The 18997-nt window shown below is 38.9% G+C and overlaps 1 protein-coding gene across 1 annotated transcript; it reads left to right on the forward strand.

Annotated features, from left to right (window-relative positions):
- The first annotated feature begins 12005 nt into the window (after positions 1-12005).
- paqr9 (progestin and adipoQ receptor family member 9) lies at positions 12006-18993 on the forward strand. The gene has a single exon (XM_052136878.1). The coding sequence runs from the start codon at positions 13440-13442 to the stop codon at positions 14580-14582; it is 1143 nt and encodes a 380-aa protein (XP_051992838.1). The 5' UTR covers positions 12006-13439; the 3' UTR covers positions 14583-18993.
- Positions 18994-18997: the final 4 nt, after the last annotated feature.

Below are 18997 nucleotides of genomic sequence, written 5' to 3' on the forward strand. Positions count from 1 at the left end.
TTTCCAGAAGGGGTCACTGAACTTATCAGTTAATAAAATTAATCAAATATGTGACAGAAGCAAACCACACCAAAATACTCTTTATTTTGTAGCTAATTCTTCACAATTGTTATTTGCTATACTTTAATAATTAAAATCACTGCAATTGGTTCTTTTAGCTAATTCTTTAAAAAATATATATATATCCCTGGAAAAAAAATTTGTGGACCAGTGATTGTCTTACCTTTTTCGCACCTCATGAGTTTGAATCCCTGTAATTTGCTGTGGCATTGCAAGAACAAATCTACAAATTAGAAAAGAAGCAAATTTGTTGGTTTTTTTTCATTACCCAATTAGCACTCTTGCCATTTATGACCTCATTATACAGCATGCAAGTGACTTTCAATTTCAAACTTTACAAATAAACATGCTACTAAGACAGATAGAAAACATGGAAAGTTCTTGAAAAGGAAAACTATCGACGATGGTTTTGTGGGATAGTGGTGTGCCATGGTATTTATTTATTTTTATTCATAAAAAGTCTGCTTTGGCAGAAAAAAAGGTTGGGAAACACTGGACTAGAGTCCTTGTCTCATGTTAGTGCTCATGATTTTATACATATGCTTCAAAATTACATTTAATTTCTTTAGAAGTAAAACTTTTTACTTCTTTTTAGAGTGCAATCTTATGTATCCTTCTCACACATTAAATATGGGCAAGCCCCCAAATTAGTACTGTCATACTTAAAAAAAAAAAAAAAAACACTCATTCCATTGCTCAAACCTTATTAAGAAAATGAGGTACCGTTTGCTTGATAGAGGGATGAAGAAGGAACAGAGAGAGAAAGATGTTAATGGGGAAAGGTTTGGACTGAGGAAGAGGATACTTAACTACAGTACATAGACCACAGCAATATGTCCGTGGCAACACTCCAGATGTTATGAATATTCTCTTGGTAGGTTTTTAAAAGGTAACAAAAGGTCCTGTGAGAGCAGCACATGCTCAGAAAAATACTTGAAAGTATTTAATTAGTTTGGACTTGCTGAGACATGCTTAAGAGCTTAAACCCCAACTGGATTCCACTGTGAAGCATTTACATGTTTCCATTGATCATGGTATAAATAATGGGGGGTTGTGCTTGTGTGTTTTGATTATTGGGGGCGCCCCTGGGCACTTTTAATCAAGATTTCAAGTCGGGTTAGATGTGTTCAGTTTCAGTAATGTCGCCTGGTGGGGAAGTGAAGTTTATTTCAGGATTAACTTTGAGGTTTAGGAAGCAAAGATATATGTCAAAAAAAAAAACTTTTGGCTCCATCTCTTGTTTTCGCTGTTACATGCTTGTTGTGTTGTATTTTATTCCAGCATAATTTATAAATTCCATCTGTTTATTTGCACTAAACATTTTATCCACCATTTATATACTATCTGTATATTTATATATTATTTTATATAATTATATTTTGATGTGCATTTTTTATATTTATTTATCTTTTTCAGGACACTGTATTTTAAAGATAATTGTGTAAAATCCAAATAACTTCTTTCTTTTAAGATTTTTAGTGTAAAGGGTTTAAACCATGTTTTCCATGCTTGTTCAATGAACCATAAATAATTAATGAACATGTACCTGTAGAACCGTCATTAAGACACTAACAGCTTACAGACAGTAGGCAATTAAGGTCACAGTTATAAAACTTTGGACACTAAAGAGACCTTTCTACTTACTCTGAAATACACCAAAAGAAAGATGCCCAGGGTCCCAGCTCATCTGCGTGAACGTGCCTTAGGCATGCTCAATGAAGGCATGAGGACTGCAGATGTGGCCAGGGCAATACATTTTAATGGCCTTACTGTGAGTCGCCTAAGACGGCGCTACAGGGAGACAGGAAGGACAGCTGATCGTCCTCACAGTGGCAGACCATGTGTTACAACACATGCACAGGATCGGTACATCCGAATATCACACCTGCGGGACAGGTACAGGGTGGCAACAACGACTGCCCGAAGAACACACAATCCCTCCTTCAGTGCTCAGACTGTCCACAATAAGCTGAGAGAGGATTGAGGGCTTGTAAGCCTGTTGTAAGGCAGGTCCTATATTTTCGCTTGATATTTTCACCTATTAATATTTTTGTTGCACTAGTTGATTTAGGAAGTTAGCAGAATGTGTGTCACTTTGTCATTTATCTAGGTCATGTATATGCATACTGTATGGTCCACTAAAGAAGGCTGCAGATATTTTGCTGTGTCACAAACTTCAGTTGCCCTGAGGTAATAAAAACTCCAAATACAGCACTAGAGCAACCTTCAACCAATGTAGCAACAACATCACAGTAACAATTATGAATAAATAATGACATCTTCATTGCATCTTCCAGTGAATGTATTGTTATAAAACATAACATGTATAGTAATATTGAAGAACTGTACAATCCATTGCCGTTCAATGGACCATTTAATACACCATAAAGGACCATAAATTAAACATGGCATGTGATGAGCCAAATATTTTTTCTTTCTTTCTTTCTTTCTTTCTTTCTTTCTTTCTGTAGATACATTTGTAAATTCTGTCTGATGGTGGCCATCTGAGAGTACTAAAGTGATTTAATGTGTGAGTGCATCTCATTTGCAGTTGTAGCACTATAAAAGCTGAGTGCTTTAACATTGTTGTACTGTAAATTACTTATCCCCCCCACCCCTCTTACAGAACTGAACATAGTGCAGTCTTTAATCCCAGGAAGGGATTGGAAAAGTACAGAGGCTGCTAACAAAATCGGCATGATGTTCTCAGTAAACAGGAAATGAAGGAAGGGTTGAAGAAGGGGGTTATGGTCATTTAATTCCCTGGTGTCATGTCTGTAATGCTTTATTGTTGGACCTCAAGAACACCTCAACACTGTAATGGATTTATGGCAGAAATAAAGTGCCAATGCCAAGTGTGCCTCATAACATACTGCCAGCAGTGACCCATTTTTGGCTGACTCGTCTTATCCAGAATTGACACTTGTTTAAAATCATGATGGGATGGAAACTCTGTTAGCTCAAGAATAGGTTGTGTGGAAGCAGCTCATTACAATATACTGTACTTTGACCTCATATTTCATCGTGTTTATAGTTTTTTTATTGCTTTAACTGTACAATGTAAGATTCCATTGAAGACTACAGAAAGAATGAGCAGAACTTAAGTGATGTTTAGACCACTATCTTTTATATATGATGTTAGAATACATGTCCTGCTCCCTCAAGTGACATTTGAAATTTTGTTCACTGGAGGGAAGCTTCCTCAAAATGGATGCTCCCATAAGAATAATGGATTTCTTATAACCTAATATATTTCTCCCAATTTGGAATGTCCAATTCCCACTACTTTGTAGGTCCTCGTGGTGGCACAGTTACTCACCTCAACCTGGGTGGTGGAGGATAAGTCTCAGTTGTCTCGGCTTCTGCACATCTTATCATGTGGTTCGCTGTGCATGACACCGCAGAGACGCATGTGGAGGCTCATGCCACCATCCGCGATACATGCACAACTTACCACGTGCCCCATTGATGGCGAGAACCACTAATCGAGACCACAAGGAGGTTACCCCATGTGACACTACCCTCCCTAGCAACTGGGCCAATTTGGTTGCTTAGGAGGCCTAGCTGAGTGGAGTCACTCAGCACACCCTGGATTCAAACTTGCAACTCCAGGGTTGGTAGTCAACGTCAATACTCTCTGAGCTACCCAGGTCCACAACCTCATGTATTTCTAAAATCTCTGTATGGGGATCAGTCTGAATTACAGATGGACTGCATGCACCAGGGTATTTATTTATGTAAATATTTAACAATGCTTTTCACTACTTTGGTGAAGTCACTTAGAGTGCCAGTCTACTCAATCTGTGAAAGTAGCCAACAGGTTATTAGCTCTGCCACCAGAGCCAGAAGGTTTTGCTGTTGAATTTTTTAGATCTTATGCTACAGAACTTGCTCCACATTTGTTAGAAGTTTATACAGAATCATTAAAGAATGGAAAGCTTCCACCAACCAAGACACAAAATTAGTCTGATTCTTTAAAAGGACAAAGATCCAAACAAGTGCAAGAGTTATCTTTCAATTTCCCTGATCCAGCTAGACATAAAAATATTGACAAAAATCCTGGCTAACCGATTAAGTAAAGATATGATGTCTATAACACATATAGATCAGGTGGGTTTATTCGGGGCCACAGCTCTTCTGATAACATTAGGCGTTTCATCAATATCATATGGTCAGTGGCAAATATGGCTGCCTTGGCTTGGAGCTCTTCAGGTTTTTTGTTGTTTTTGTTTGTTTATCCGGTGTTTAGTAACCTTTTTCCAGTCAGTTTAACCAGGGACGAACTGCTGAATATACGGCAGCATATACCAGTCAACCTTTTCCCGGTTTTAGAATGTTCGGGTGTTTTGCTGGACATTTTAGTCAGAGGCACAGCTGCGTTGTTTAAACGCACTACGAGACGCAGGCGAGGGAGATGAGCCTGTGCGCTGGTGAAGCTCCGACGGCTCTGCTTTCATACAGGGCTGCCGAGCATTCATCTAGCGAATCTCCACTCTCTTCCTAACAAAACGGACAAACTACATCTCCTCACATGTACAAATAAGGACTTTTCAAACTCTGCTGCACTGTGCTTCACAGAAATCTGGCTGAGTGAATCCATTCTGGACAGCACGTTACATCTACTGGGCTTTCAGCTGTTCAGAGTGGATGGCATTGCAGGGTTAATGGGGAAAATGAGAGGCAGTGTGTAAAGGTATTCAGTGGAAAGGAGGAGGCGAGAACCGGCTTGATAATATAAATGATAGTTTTAATGAGAAACATAAAACAAAGACACAAACACATAAGACGGACATGTCCGCTAACGATCTCTCTCCCCCGCACGACACCCTGCAGTCGACATTTCTACCTCGGAGGCTTGATTAGCCTAATACGGGACCGGGTGTGTATGATTACGACCCGGCCCAGCCCTCCGCCCTGCCACACAGTGGAACATGCTTTTACATCAATGAAAGTACAGATGTAACAACATTAAAGAGGATGTGCTGTCCTAATTTGGAAGTTATGAACTGTAAGCCTTTCTACTCGTCGTGGGAGTTTTCCTCGTTTATTCTGGTGAGTGTGAATACAGCGCTGCAACAGCTGGCTGATTAAATCACAGAATATACAACATAACAACAATACACGGACTCAGTTATTATTATTCTTGGGGATTTTAACAAAGAAAATCTCACATGTGAACTGCCCAAATTCAAACAGCACATTACATGCCCCACCAAAGACAGGAACATGCTGGATCATTGCTACACTAAAATAAAGGATGCATATCACTTTGTCGCTAGAGCAGCTTTGGGACTCTCTGATTATCTTGTTAATTTTCTTCCAAACTACAGGCAGACATTAAAATCAACCAAGCCAGTAGTAAGGAATGTACAGAGTTGGACCAATGAAGCAGAGCGGGTACTACAAGCCTGCTTCGATTTCACGGTTTGGAGTGTTTTTGAGGCTGCAGCCACAGACCTGGACGAGCTCACAGATACGGTTACATCATATATCAGTTTCTGTGAGGATTTGTGCATTCCTACTAGGACTTATTTATCATTCAATAACAATAAACCATGGTTAAACTAAGACAGCTTTGTCCTGCCAAAGAGGATGCTTACAGGGGTGGGTGTAAAGTCTTGTAAAATCAGGCCAGAAACACACTGAATAGGGAAATCAGAGTGGCTGAAAGAAGTTTCTCTGAGAAGCTGATAAACAAGTTTTCAGCTAACGACCCTGAATCAGTATGGAGTGGCATGAAACAACTCACAAATTACAGGACTCCTACCCCCAACCCTGTGGTGTACCAATAACTGCCTGACGTCCTGTATGTGTTCTACTGCAGATTTGAAAGGACCAATCCCTCACCCTACACCCGCTCTGACCTTCACTTCACATAAACACCAACACCTCCTGCAACCCCCATCCTCCCCCATCCTGATACTCAACCTGCACTTAAGATCTGTCAAGATGATGTGTGCTGGGTTTTTTGGAAACAAAAGACGAGGAAGGCTTCAGGCCCAGATGGCATCTCACCAGAGTGTCTTCAATCCTGTGCTAACCAAATGGACCCCATCTTCACACAGATCTTCAATAGAACATTGGAACAGTGTGAAGTCCCATGCTGCTTCAAACGCTCAATCATTATCCTTGTCCCAAAGAAACCAAAAATCACAGGACTTAATGACTACAGATTTAGTCATTTGAGAGACTGGTGTTGGCCCACCTGAAGAACATCACTGGACCCTTTCTAGATCACCTTAAATTTTCTTATCGTGCAAACAGGTCTGTGGATGATGCAGTCAACATGGGATTGCTTCATATCCTGCAACATCTGAACAGACCAGGGACATATGCAAGGATCCTTTTTGTGGACTTCAGTTTGGTTTTCAACACCATCATCCCAGCTATACTCCAGAACAAATTACACCAACTCTCTGTTCCCATGTCTATCTGTCAGTGGATCACCATCTTTCTGACAGACAGGTAGCAGCTTGTGAGACAGGGGAAATTCACTTCCAGCACCTGTTCAATCAGTATTGGTGACCCCCAGGGATGTGTGCTCTCCCTTCTACTCGTCTCCCTCTACACCAATGACTGCATCACCAAAGACCACTCTGTCAAGCTCCTGAAGTTTGCAGAAGACACCACTGTGTCTGCATATAGGAGGGAGGCTGAACGGCTGGTTGTCTGGTGTAGTCATAACAACCTTGAGCTGAAAATGCTCAAAACGGTGGAGATGATTGAGGACTTTAGGAGGAACACCCCAACACTGACCTCCCTCTCCATTCTAAACATCACTGTGGCAGCAGTGGAGTCATTCAGGTTCCTGGGCACTACCATCTCACAAAACCTGAAGTGGGAGACACACATTGACTCACAAGGGCCAGCAGAGGTTGTACTTCCTTTGCCAGCTGAGAAAGTTCAACCTGCCACAGGCGCTGCTGATACAATTCTACTCAGCAGTCATTGAGTCTGTCCTCCGCACTTCAATAATTGTCTGGTTTGGTTCAGCTATGAAATCAGACATCAGAAGACTACAAAGGACAGTTCGGTTTGCTGAGAGGATTATTGGTTGCCCCCTGCCCCCTTCAAGAATTATACACTTCCAGAGTGAGGAAAAAGGCTGGAAAAATCCCTCTGGACCCCACTCGCCCTGCCCACTACCTTTTTGAACTGTTGCCTTCAGGCCGACGCTTCAGAGCTCTGAGCACCAGAACCGTCAGGCACAGGAACAGTTTTTTTCCCTCAGGCTATCCATCTCATGTACAGTTCAAATTGTCCCATTTCGCAACAGTTGCAATACATAGTTTAATCTTTTTTATATTTATCCAACACATCTACCTCTTCTCTTCTGCCATTTCTGCCATTACATTCCTCTGGAAGTACAAAAATAAACGTGCACTGTACATAACAGATAACAGATTTGTATTAGAATCGCACTATGTATGTGTGTCTCTGTGTGTATGTACGTATGTGTATAATTATTTTGTATTATTTTTGTATTATTATCTATGTCATGCTGCTGTTTTTGTATTGTTTTTGTATTGTTGTGCACTGGAAGCTCCTGTATGTGTAAACATACTTGGCAATAAAGCTGATTCTGATTCTGAATGATCAGACTCTGGTCACTGCTATCTCACTTGACGCAGAAGAGGCATTTGATATGGTAGGATGGGATTATCTTTTTAAGATTTTGGAAATATATGGGTTCGGGAATACTTTTATTGGATGGAGTAAGTTACTTTATAGACTGGTAGTGGCGGTACAAACAAATGTATTAATTTCAGATTATTTTACTCTGGATAGGGGCACCCGGTAGGGTTTCCCTCTTTACCCATTATTGTTCTGTTATGCCCTGGAACTATTAGCAGCTGCGATAAGAAAAGAGGATGATTTTCCAGGGGTAGTGGAAGGAGGTAAGCTTTTGCTTTACGCAGATTATATTTTATTATTTTTCTCCGACCAAACTAGATCTATACCTTGCCTTCTCAGAATTATTAATACCTTTTCAAAGTTCTCAGGATACAGAGTCAATTGGTCTAAATCCGGAGCTTTGGCTCTGACAGTGCACTGCCCGTTAACAGCTTTTCAGCCGGGTGCCTTCCAGTGGCCCAAACAGGGTATTTGAGCATTTTAGCAAATTTGTGTGATTTAGTTCGTTCATTTTGACCCCTTAATTAAAAGGTTTTCGAGCGATGTGTGCAGGTGGGCTTCATTATATTTATCTATGATTGTGAAAATTAATTTTATTAAAATTAATTCTATTCCAAAATTAAACTACCTTCTGCAGTCTCTCCCTATAGATGTCCCCCTCTCTTATTTCAAGCAATTTGATAGCATCGCAAAGTCCTTTATTTGGAATGGTAAATGTCCTATATTACATTTTAATACGTTGCATAGGCTGATCGACAAAGGTGGGCTAGGACTACCCAAATAATTTTTTTTATTATACATTTGGTCTTTGACATTTCGCTCACTGGTCACTTCCACCTGAGAGAGCCCCTCCCTTGTTTTGTATTGAATGGGAATTTCTTGCCCCTTTTTCACCATTGCAAAGCCTTTCTATCAAACTAACACACCCTGTTATCTTGCATTTGCAGTATGGACAAAATTGTACAGAATGTTTAATTCGGACATTCATTTAAATGTTGCCTCAAGCATATTGCTGGGATATTTTGGGATTCCCAGACCTCAGTTTTTTAGGTATCATAGGGACAATGGGAGTCTATGGCAGATACTTGTACCATTAAAATCATTCCCAGCATTTGGGAGCAACTTTGCAGACACCAAAAACAATATGTAATTCCCCACATTTGAAAAGAACCAGTCGCCTCTGACAGTGAAGTCAATACAATTTCTAACTTGTTAACAATCCATTTTGAGGAGTTTTTGAGCTTTTTCTATAAAAGGCATATTATTTTCATCCACAGTAAAAAAAAAAATAAATGTTTCAGGAGATTGTTCACTTGAGGTAGAATCAGCATTTCTAAAATATATCATATGTTTTTCTTACTGTCACAGATACTGTATATGCAAGAAATGGATGAATCTAACATTTTGAAATGCTCAAATGAAAACATGCCTGAAAATTGCTGATACTGTCTGCTAGATGAAAACTAGTCTCAGCTTGTTTGAGGTATTAGTGCGCTGGGGGGATTGAATTCGATCTTTGTCTTGGTTTGTTCTGTATGTGAAGCATGTACTCTGCTGAAGGGTTAAGTTTATGTTTTTCATCTGATAGATGGTGACTGACTAATCGTCTTCATCATTGCTACCACCTACTTTTCACCTCCACAGGTACTCTAAGTCATTCATGAATCAGTATCTCAATGCCCAAAGCATCCAATTCAGACTAATCCCCTGGCAGGCGGTCACCAAGCGCACAGCAGCCATTCAATCATTAAGCAGCTGCTACACAGTAGAGCCCAGCCCCTAAAATCCCCAACATGACCCTCTTAGAGAGAGAAAAAGCCAGCCGCAGTATTTCTTGTGCACACAAGTGAACACATATACAGTACATGCAGGTTCACACATGCATATGCATACCCCTTCTCTACACTATCATATAATTACAACAGACCAGATTAAAGAGCTGTCTAATGTAAGAATAGTATTCTACCAATCAGTCAAACTGTATAAAAAATTTATTTGTCATCAAAAGCAATTTTCTAAATGGCAATTTGTCTACTTGGCACTACTTTGCTATTAGAACATTGATTTCAGAGCTATACTCACACAGGTCTTAATGTCAAATGGCTTATCCTGCTTTAACTGATGGCAAAAGCAAACAAACAAAAATTATGGAAATGTCTAAACAAAATGTCCTGCGTGTGAGTCTTTTTAAAAATAACACTTTACATTAATGTTCCCTTTGTTAAGGGTTTGTAAAGGGTTTGATTAATGACTAATTAGTAATTTACAAATGCGCTATTTAAATCATTGATAATAAAAGGGGGACTTTCATGCAATATTGCCAAATAGTCAGCTTTTTAACTCACATGTTATAAATGAATTATAAATACACATATTCATACTAACATTAATCAAAAACATGCAATGCACCAATTCATGATCTATGTCACAATGCAGCAAAAAAAAAAAAAAAAGATTGTAGTGAGATCAAAAAGTGGGTTTATGTCATTTTGCTACAGTCTTACATTTCATGTCACTTTCCATTTGTTGATGTCAAAAAGAATGGTGCTACTCTGAGTGGTGTCCCAATTTACCTAATCCTAGTTACCTAAAGTCCTTTGCAAAAACACTTTTTTAAAATTTGTCATGATCATTCACAGCATGTATATTGTATTATACAGTACAACAAAGCCTGATGACCATTAAACCACACAGAACTTGATGTACACAGGTTTCTAATGTTACTGAATTCTTCACATGTGTTCACTTTACATTAAGGTACATTTTCATAGGTTACTAATGTTGAGTTTGTGTTTTATTAAGCATTTATAACATGTAAGGTAAAAGGACACTGTTTGGCAAGTATTGCATTAAAATGTCAACATTTTTATGCACGATATCGTGTGACTTTAGAGGATGATTATTATACAGTAAATGTTTATTGCCATGTCAGAAATGTACTTTTAACATTAATTGCACCCTTGATTTGATTTTCAGGTGAATTTTTAACCTTTATGAGGATAATTTTGTTCTAAACATATAAAACAAACTGTTTATATCAAATACTTACACTGAATTATTAATGAATGCAAATTTTCATGATTGAAATGTACTCTTAAAATTAAATCAACATCAACTACGTGATAATATGTATAGCTAGGACTAGAAAATGAAGAACTAAATTAGATGCTACCATTCAAAACAAAAGCATGTCATAGAAATAAGCCACAATCAGTACATTCCTACATTTGCTGTCCTGTGTAAAAACAATATTCTCTAATGACAGCATTGTTCTTACAACTCACTATGTACTCCATCATAGAGCCACCTGTCACACTAACAGAGGACTGTCCTACCCTTGAGGATTCAAGAGTTCAGATAGATAGGTGCATGTGTAGCAAATTTGTGCTTCTAATTTACCATAGAGGCATATGTGTTGACAATCATTGTGCTGTTGGCTTTTTAAAAAATGTTTTGAGAAGTATCATGAATTCTTATTATGTCATGATGAAGAATCCAGACTACCTTGAAATTAATAACATCTGGACAAAATGTTTTACATTTGAGGATTATTGCCAAGCTCATATACTACATGTACCTTAAATCAGCTATGTTTGTTGTTTGGATAACAATGTAGGACGGGTGATTCAAACGATATTTCGTTGCCAGTATAGGTTAAAAAGACATTGATGATATCACTTTCATGATAACTTTCACTTTACAGGCTATGTCTCTGTCCTGATGCAAACAGTTCCACAAATGGACACCCGCTTTCCCTAAAATGCAAAACTGTGGATTTGACTTCATGTAACACAGAGCTACTCTACAAGGATACAATACTATGCCATCTATAACAGCACTAAACTTGTAGTCCATAAATTGGTCATTCCTGGGATTCAGTAATATTTCAACTTGGAATTATTATTATTTTTTTAAACAAATGTGATTAATTGTCTGAATACACAAAATAAGGTACATGTCAAACCATCATATATACCCACCGCCCCCCAGATTTAATTATTTATTTTTTAATTCATTTAAAATGTAAATAATTTATAATTTTTTTAATTTAAAAATAATTCAAAAGTGCCTCGGGAACATGACAAAATTATTTTATGATAAAGTTGGGGTTTTTTAATGCAATAATTATTTTTATTCATAATGGACCATATAAAAATCTTTAAAAAGCGTTCAACGTTTCATTTCAGTGAACCACCAGCACTTTAAAAAAAAGTCTGAAGAGCAGTAATATTACCGAGTCCAGGAATGACCCAATTGTCATAACCTCAAACGAGTGATTTGCTTAGTAGTGCGTGAGCGTGGGGGTGACAGATTGAGAGATTATGAGAGGGACAGAAAGCGAGATAGAGAGTGAGAGGCTATTGGCTACAGACCGTTTCAAACTGCTTCGCGTGTTACCACGGAAATCATCGCGTTTGAGTTCAGTCTGAGCTGGATGCCCGGTCGGCTTTTATCCTGATTAAATAACGGCCAGACAGCGAGAGTCCTACAGCGTTTGGTCCTCTATACTCTCCGTTTGAGCAAGAAGTTAAGGGCGATTTAACTATCTATAGAGTACTGGATGCCGGGTTTCTGTTTATTTCGAAGCGTGGTCGCGCTGAAATGAAATATCTTCCTGGAAAGAAGCACGAACAGGACCACACTGCACCGCAAAGCAAGAAAACACCGCTTAAAGGGCTCGTTCAGACCGAACACGTTTTTGCGCTTAAAAGACGCAACTAGACGCAGCGCAACGAATAAAACCGAACTCTGCTGTATCTAGACGCGTTTTAACTTGACACGGCGCAATGTCAAAGACGGCTGTCTAGCCTAGCGCATGTTTACATAGATAAAAACAACTTAAACAACCCGTTTTGGTGTGAACGGCCCCTTTAACGGGTACAACTGCACTTAACCTTGGAAAAAAGGAGAAATGAGTCGCAACACAGACAGTTGAATGGTGAGAACTGCTCGCTCTTCCCCTTTTGAGATAAAACATAGTTACGATACACGATGCGCCAGACTCATATGACTGTTACCTACCACAGTACATCTTCATTTGACGGAGGAAACCGCTACATTAATTATGCACGGGCAGAGCATGCTTAGTACACCGAGGGGTGACGCTCGGTTTCTGAGACCGGCCGGGTGCGCGACCGTGTCCCACATGACCTAGTTTCAACGAGAAGCTTGAGTGCATGAGAGATGCAGCCGCAGTGAGAAGCGAAAGTGACATCCAGTACTAAACATGCACACTTGTTTAGTTGCTCACATGTGTGACCGGGACGAAAGTATTGTGGACCTCATTTGACAGAGACGTGACCTGAACGTCACGGCCAGATCATTCACATGGAAGACTTTCAACGATGATCCATGAGCCATCCGCAGTGAACTATTTATGTTGTTTTTAAATGAATTTACCTCGCCAATAACTTTCCAGACTTGAGTGAAGAGCAACCTTTGCACCTGCAACAGCATCGGATTATTTATTTCTGCTGAGACAACAGTCATTTTTGGACATGGAGCCACATGAATTGCCTTTACCAGCTGCAATCTGCACATTATCACACTAAATGCTTCAAATGGATTACTGCACTTTGTTGAAAGATAATTGCATTCCTGAAATCAGTTTTGAAAGCAATACTGGCTAGAAAAATGACTAATGGCTTTATGTGAAATAACATTAATTTTAAGCTCAGGTGAAAATTCTGCAGTCTTTGTCTTCTGAAGCAGTGTGAACATTATTGAACCAGAGTTCAGCAACCATGTGGTCGTTGCCATTAGTACGTCACACTGATGTTCCTCCAAGAGTGACTGAGAACTTCATTCTGTCAGGTTATCGTTTCCCCAACTATAGCCTCCGGCAGTGCCTGGCCTCTGCTTTTCGTCCCACCAATGAGACTGGAAACTTCTGGACGCACTTCCTCCCTATATTTGTGTTCGCCTTCCACTTTCTGGAGGTGTTTGCGTGGGAAGGAGCGCCAGAACCTAGCAACCCTTTTTTCTACCCGTTCTGGAACTACTTCCTTGGGGTGTTCTACCTGCTGCTAGCCAGCAGCCTGGCTCATCTACTCAACTCCATGTCTCTCATCATTCGAGAAATCTGTTTCTTTGTGGACTATGGAACCATCAGTGCATATACTGTGGGTTCCTCGCTGGCATATTACTACTACATCCATCCTCAAGCAGGAATTTTAGAGATTGGGCTGTGGGGACGGAATGCTTCCCAAAGAAAGGGCCTGGACATTGATGAGGAGGTGTGGCCCTCTACATCTCCGCCCTCTCATCTGTGGGGGTTCCGCACATTTTTTGAAAGCCTCTACATCCCGTCCTCCTTCCTGGTTGCTATCGTATGTGTTCTCACCTGCTGCAACACCAGACAGCGTTGGCGGAGGTACCGCTATGCTGTGCGTACCCTTGTCTTCCTCCTCCCCTTTTTCGTATCCTCCACCCCTGTTTTCTATCGTCTCCTGAGTCCCTCCCCTTACACCCCACCTGCTCCCTCATCCTCCTCCCCTGATTTGTTCTCTACCATGTCTGCCTTTTTCTACCGCCACTGCTTCTGGCTGGTGGTATCTGCCATCTTCAATATCAGTAAGATTCCAGAGCGCTTTTCTCCAGGGAATTTTGATATCTGGGGTCACAGCCATCAGTGGTTCCATTGCTGCACCTTCCTGTCCATTCTGGACGAGCTCCAAATGATCAAAGTGGAGATGCGGGCCCTGCTTCTCAGCCCAGCACTTGTACTGTCGCCTGCAACTCCACCTAGGCTCCCTGGACCAACGCTCTGGTCCACTTATGGGGTTATGGTGCTCCTGCAGGTGTGTATAGCGAGCATCATAGGCTGGTTTGGCTGGGATGCATATCAGATCTATGCACCAGAGCAAAACAAGCTGAAGAGACATTAGGAAGTGCCACGACATGTTGGTCAGATTGAAAACTATCCATTAGCATGAGGATTTTACTCTGTTAAAGACATTATAAGGTTGACTTTCGACCCTTGCTGGCTGAACTTTTCGAACAATAATTCAAAGTGTGGGCCGAGTTCAGTCAAATATAAAAATTCTGTCATCATTTACTCACCCTCATCCCTTTAATAGAAAAACTAAATGCTCAGAGACATTATCATTTGACCCAAATTCTGAATGTTTTAGCAACTTTCAGTATAAGTGCGGTCAAGGGATGTTGTTATCTTGTTGTAGGTGGCCAAGTGCCCTGCTGCTCTCTAGTCAGCAAGCTGACTGTGCCGCATTTGCTCCTCTGGGAATGTATAGTTGTACTTACGTTTTTGTTCCAGAATATTCTCAAAATTCTCACTTAAGAGGGATTCAAAATTATGGATCATTGATAGTTTTGTAGGAGACTCTTTATTGTACTAACAATCTTATTCTCTCTCTATCAGTCTCTCCATCTCACTTTTTCTCTCATCCACCCACTCACATTTCCTCCCTCTTTTTAACAAACCCTTTGAACAGGAAGTGCAGACAAACAGCATGCAGACAAGCACAAATAGCTTCAGCCAAAATGTGTGAGGCTGAGGGAAATGAGAAGGGTGCGGTTTCATGCTGCTTTACACCTAGCGCTGCACTTTACAACCCTTATTTTGAATGAACTTTACAGCTTCCCTCAATCACTACTATGAATTATAGATTTTAATTAAGATGTGAGACAGCACAGGTAGTAACTGTAGATTTCAATTTAATTGCTTTATCTACTTTAATCTATGCATGGCAGTTGATTGTACACACTTTTCCATGACTTGACAATTGGTTTTAAGGCCTAGAATTGATCGGAGGACCGAATGGAGAAAAACAAAGCCATATCGTTGTTTTAAAAACATATCAGCAAGTACTGTTTTTTTTACAGTAAAGTCCAGTTTTGCAGAAGCAGATTAACTGTAGTCATAGACTTCACAAAATGATCGGTGGCAGATCAGCATTATTAAAACAGTCCAAGAGTAAGGATTCAACCTAATTGTGTACAGCCTTGAGGGTATCACTGGGCTTTCTACTGGTAAATTGTGATTCCATTCAACCAATCAGATGCTTTCGGTAAGCAGTGCACTTATGAGTGTGCTAAGTGCTTTAGTGAAACACTGACTGGTAATACTTGCTGTTTATTTAGTCTGAGAGTATGGTGTGGTTTAACAATATTTGTGAATTTCTGCATCAACATTTGTCAGTCTACTGCATGTGTTTCTGTTGCTGTGAATGACAAATTGGAGTTGATGATATGTTGTGGCTGTCAAAAATGATGTTTTGTCTCTGTTGTTCTGTCCTCATAATTCTAAGTCAGGCAGGCTGAATAGTTGCAATAAGTGTGAGGACATATTTAGAGCATTTCCTTACTTTGTCTTTTTTATCAGATGAACTCATCATTCATTAATTTTGCAAGCCATGTAATAGTCAGTTCACTCTAATTCTGTTTACCAGTTGTTACATTGCACTGTTGCGCATGCTTAGTATTAAATTAATCTAGACAGAATTTATGATTGGCACATTAATGTTTCTGCGTTAGTCTTTGATTTTATAGGAATGGTTTGCCCAAAAATGAAAATTCTCTCATAATTTACTAACCCTTAGCCCATCTCAGATGTGTAGATTTCCTCTCCAGAATACAAACAAAGATTTTGTTTAAGAATATCTCAACTCTGTAGGTCCATACAATGCATCTGAATGGTGACCAGAACTCCAAAAAGCACATAAAGGCAGCATAAAAGTAATCCATACGACTAGAGGGTTTAAATCCATGTCTTCAGAAGTGATATAATTGGTGTTGGTGAAAAAAAATATCAATATTTCATTCCTTTTTTACTATAAATCACCACTTTCACTTCCACATTCTTCTTTTGTTTTTGGTGATTTTCCATTCTTCACGCATATCGTCACCTATTAGTCAAAGGTGGAAATGTATAGTATAAAGGACTAAAAAAAGGACTTAAATATTGATATGTTTATCACCCACACCTATTATATCACTTATTGAAGACATAGATTAAACCTCTGGAGTCTTATGGAATAATTTTATGTTGCCTTCATGTGCTTTTTGGAGCTTCAAAGTTCTGGCCACCATTCACTTTATATCACGCATTATATGAACCCACAGGACTGAGATATTATTAAAAAAAAAATCTTAATTTGTGTTCTGCTGAAGAAAGAATTTCATACACGTGGGATGGCACGAGGGTGAGTAAATGATGGTATAATTCTCTTCTTGGGTTTGACTATTCCTTTAAAAGTGACCCGTCATACATTTTAATCCCAATTTAAAATGTTGAGCAGGCTTGTCTACAAAAATTGTTTTGAGAGAGCATTTTTGGACTTTCTTCCAAAACTTGCATTTGCATCATTTTTTTGGCATCGTGCAGAAAGCAGGTCTGACAAATGTCAGTACAATTAGGACAATGTTTGTCATCTCTTATTGCTGTCCTTACGCTGTAATAAGATATATAGTTATAGTTCAAATGTACAAGAGTCTAAACCTGTATCAAATATATGTTTCATTTACAGTATGCTGTGAAGGCAGACAAAAATATGAATATTTAAAAAAAGAATATGTTTGATACTGGTTGATTAGAAATTCTAGTTCTAGAACAGTTTGCCTAGAACAGTTGTAGTTCTCAGGGGAGAAGACTTGCGATCTTAATGCACTGGTAACTATGCTGTATGCCGAATGCTGTAGGGTGAATTTATCGTCATGGTTTATTCAAGTAGATCATGCTAATATATCTTATTTATTAAGATATAGGATTAAATGTGAAAATGTAGGATATTTACAGTTTTAGCACATATTAATATATATATGATTATTTTACCACTAGATTCTATTTCAAAATGTATATTAAGAGATGATTACTAGAGATCAATAAATTGAAATGGTAAATCTGCCTTGTCTATGTTTTTATTAAATTAGTGTATACACTGTATGCAAAGTAATGTTTATTTAAATATTCACTCCTTTCTTAATAGAAATGTATATGCAATGCAGACCTGGAATTGTAGACAACTTTTTTTATGCCATCTTCTCTTAAACTATTTCACAGCTGAACATTTAAATGAATTTCAATTGCTTATTTATACATATGCATGTTTTAAAAAAGTACAGTTTTGTAGTCACAATTCCAGGTCTGCAGGTGTGTGTTTGCCTGTATTTGCATTTTCATATCCGTGTGTGATTGACTACTGCTCAGTAACAGGAGCAGCTGAGATGCTTATATCAACGCAACATTCCACTCTCTCTCTTCTCTCTCTGTCTTACATTGTTACATAAGTGCATGCTTTTCAAAATGACACAAAACTAATCATATATTCTGGAGATATATATATATACAGCAATGGCGTCAGGCTATCATTCAGATAATAGTGTGGGAAAGATGCCTTGAATGAGAAAAGGAAAGAAGGTACACATTTTCCATTGCTCTGCTTGTTTTGGCTCAGCTCCAGTACACTGCAGACACCAAATGCACAGTATCTCTAGATCTGTCCACTTGATGGAGACATAGTCGTTTGCCGTCTACTGGCCTGCAACACTTTGTTCTATTGGATAAATCCTTTGTGGCCCTTTGCAACTTGTGAACAAAACATAGATTTAAAGAAACATTATAATTTAAAGCAATATTCCGGGTTCAGTACAAGTTAGGCTCAATCTGCAGCATTTGTGGCAAAATGTTAACTACCACAAAAATTATTTTGTCTTCTTTAGAAAAAGCAAAAATCAAGGTTACAGTAAGGCACTTTCAATGGAAGTGAATGGGGGCCATTTTTGGAGGGTTTGAAGAAAGATAATTTTATAAAAGCATTCTTCTGTGAAAACCTGTGAATTATTTGAGCTCTAATATTGTTTAAATTAACGTTTTTACAATCATTTTAGGGTTTACTGTGTTTCGTCATCATAGCAACAAAGTTGGAAAATTGGATATAGCTTTGAAAGGTTAGGAAGCTATTTTTATACACAAAAAAAAAACACAAATATAATTTACGTCTTGTGGCTATAGTTTTGAAACTGCATTTTAAAGTTGACAGATTGGCCCCATTCACTTCCATTATAAGTGCTTCACTGTAACCTTGATTTAAAAATGTAAAAGAAGGGACGAGTAGAAATACATTTTTGTGGTTATCATCATTATGCCACAAATGCTGTCGATTGAGCTTAACTTGATCACAAAATATTCCTTTAAAGTGAACATTGTCTCATATCAAAATGTTGCGTCGTACAAAAACACAACTAAGAAACATAGACTTGATAGCATATCTATTCAGTAACTTTACTCATCCAGTACAGTCCATAGGTATCTAATATGTTACCGACACAATGTGACAGATTT

This window comes from Xyrauchen texanus, chromosome 1, assembly GCF_025860055.1.
Source record: "Xyrauchen texanus isolate HMW12.3.18 chromosome 1, RBS_HiC_50CHRs, whole genome shotgun sequence".
In the NCBI taxonomy this organism is placed as follows: domain Eukaryota; kingdom Metazoa; phylum Chordata; class Actinopteri; order Cypriniformes; family Catostomidae; genus Xyrauchen; species Xyrauchen texanus.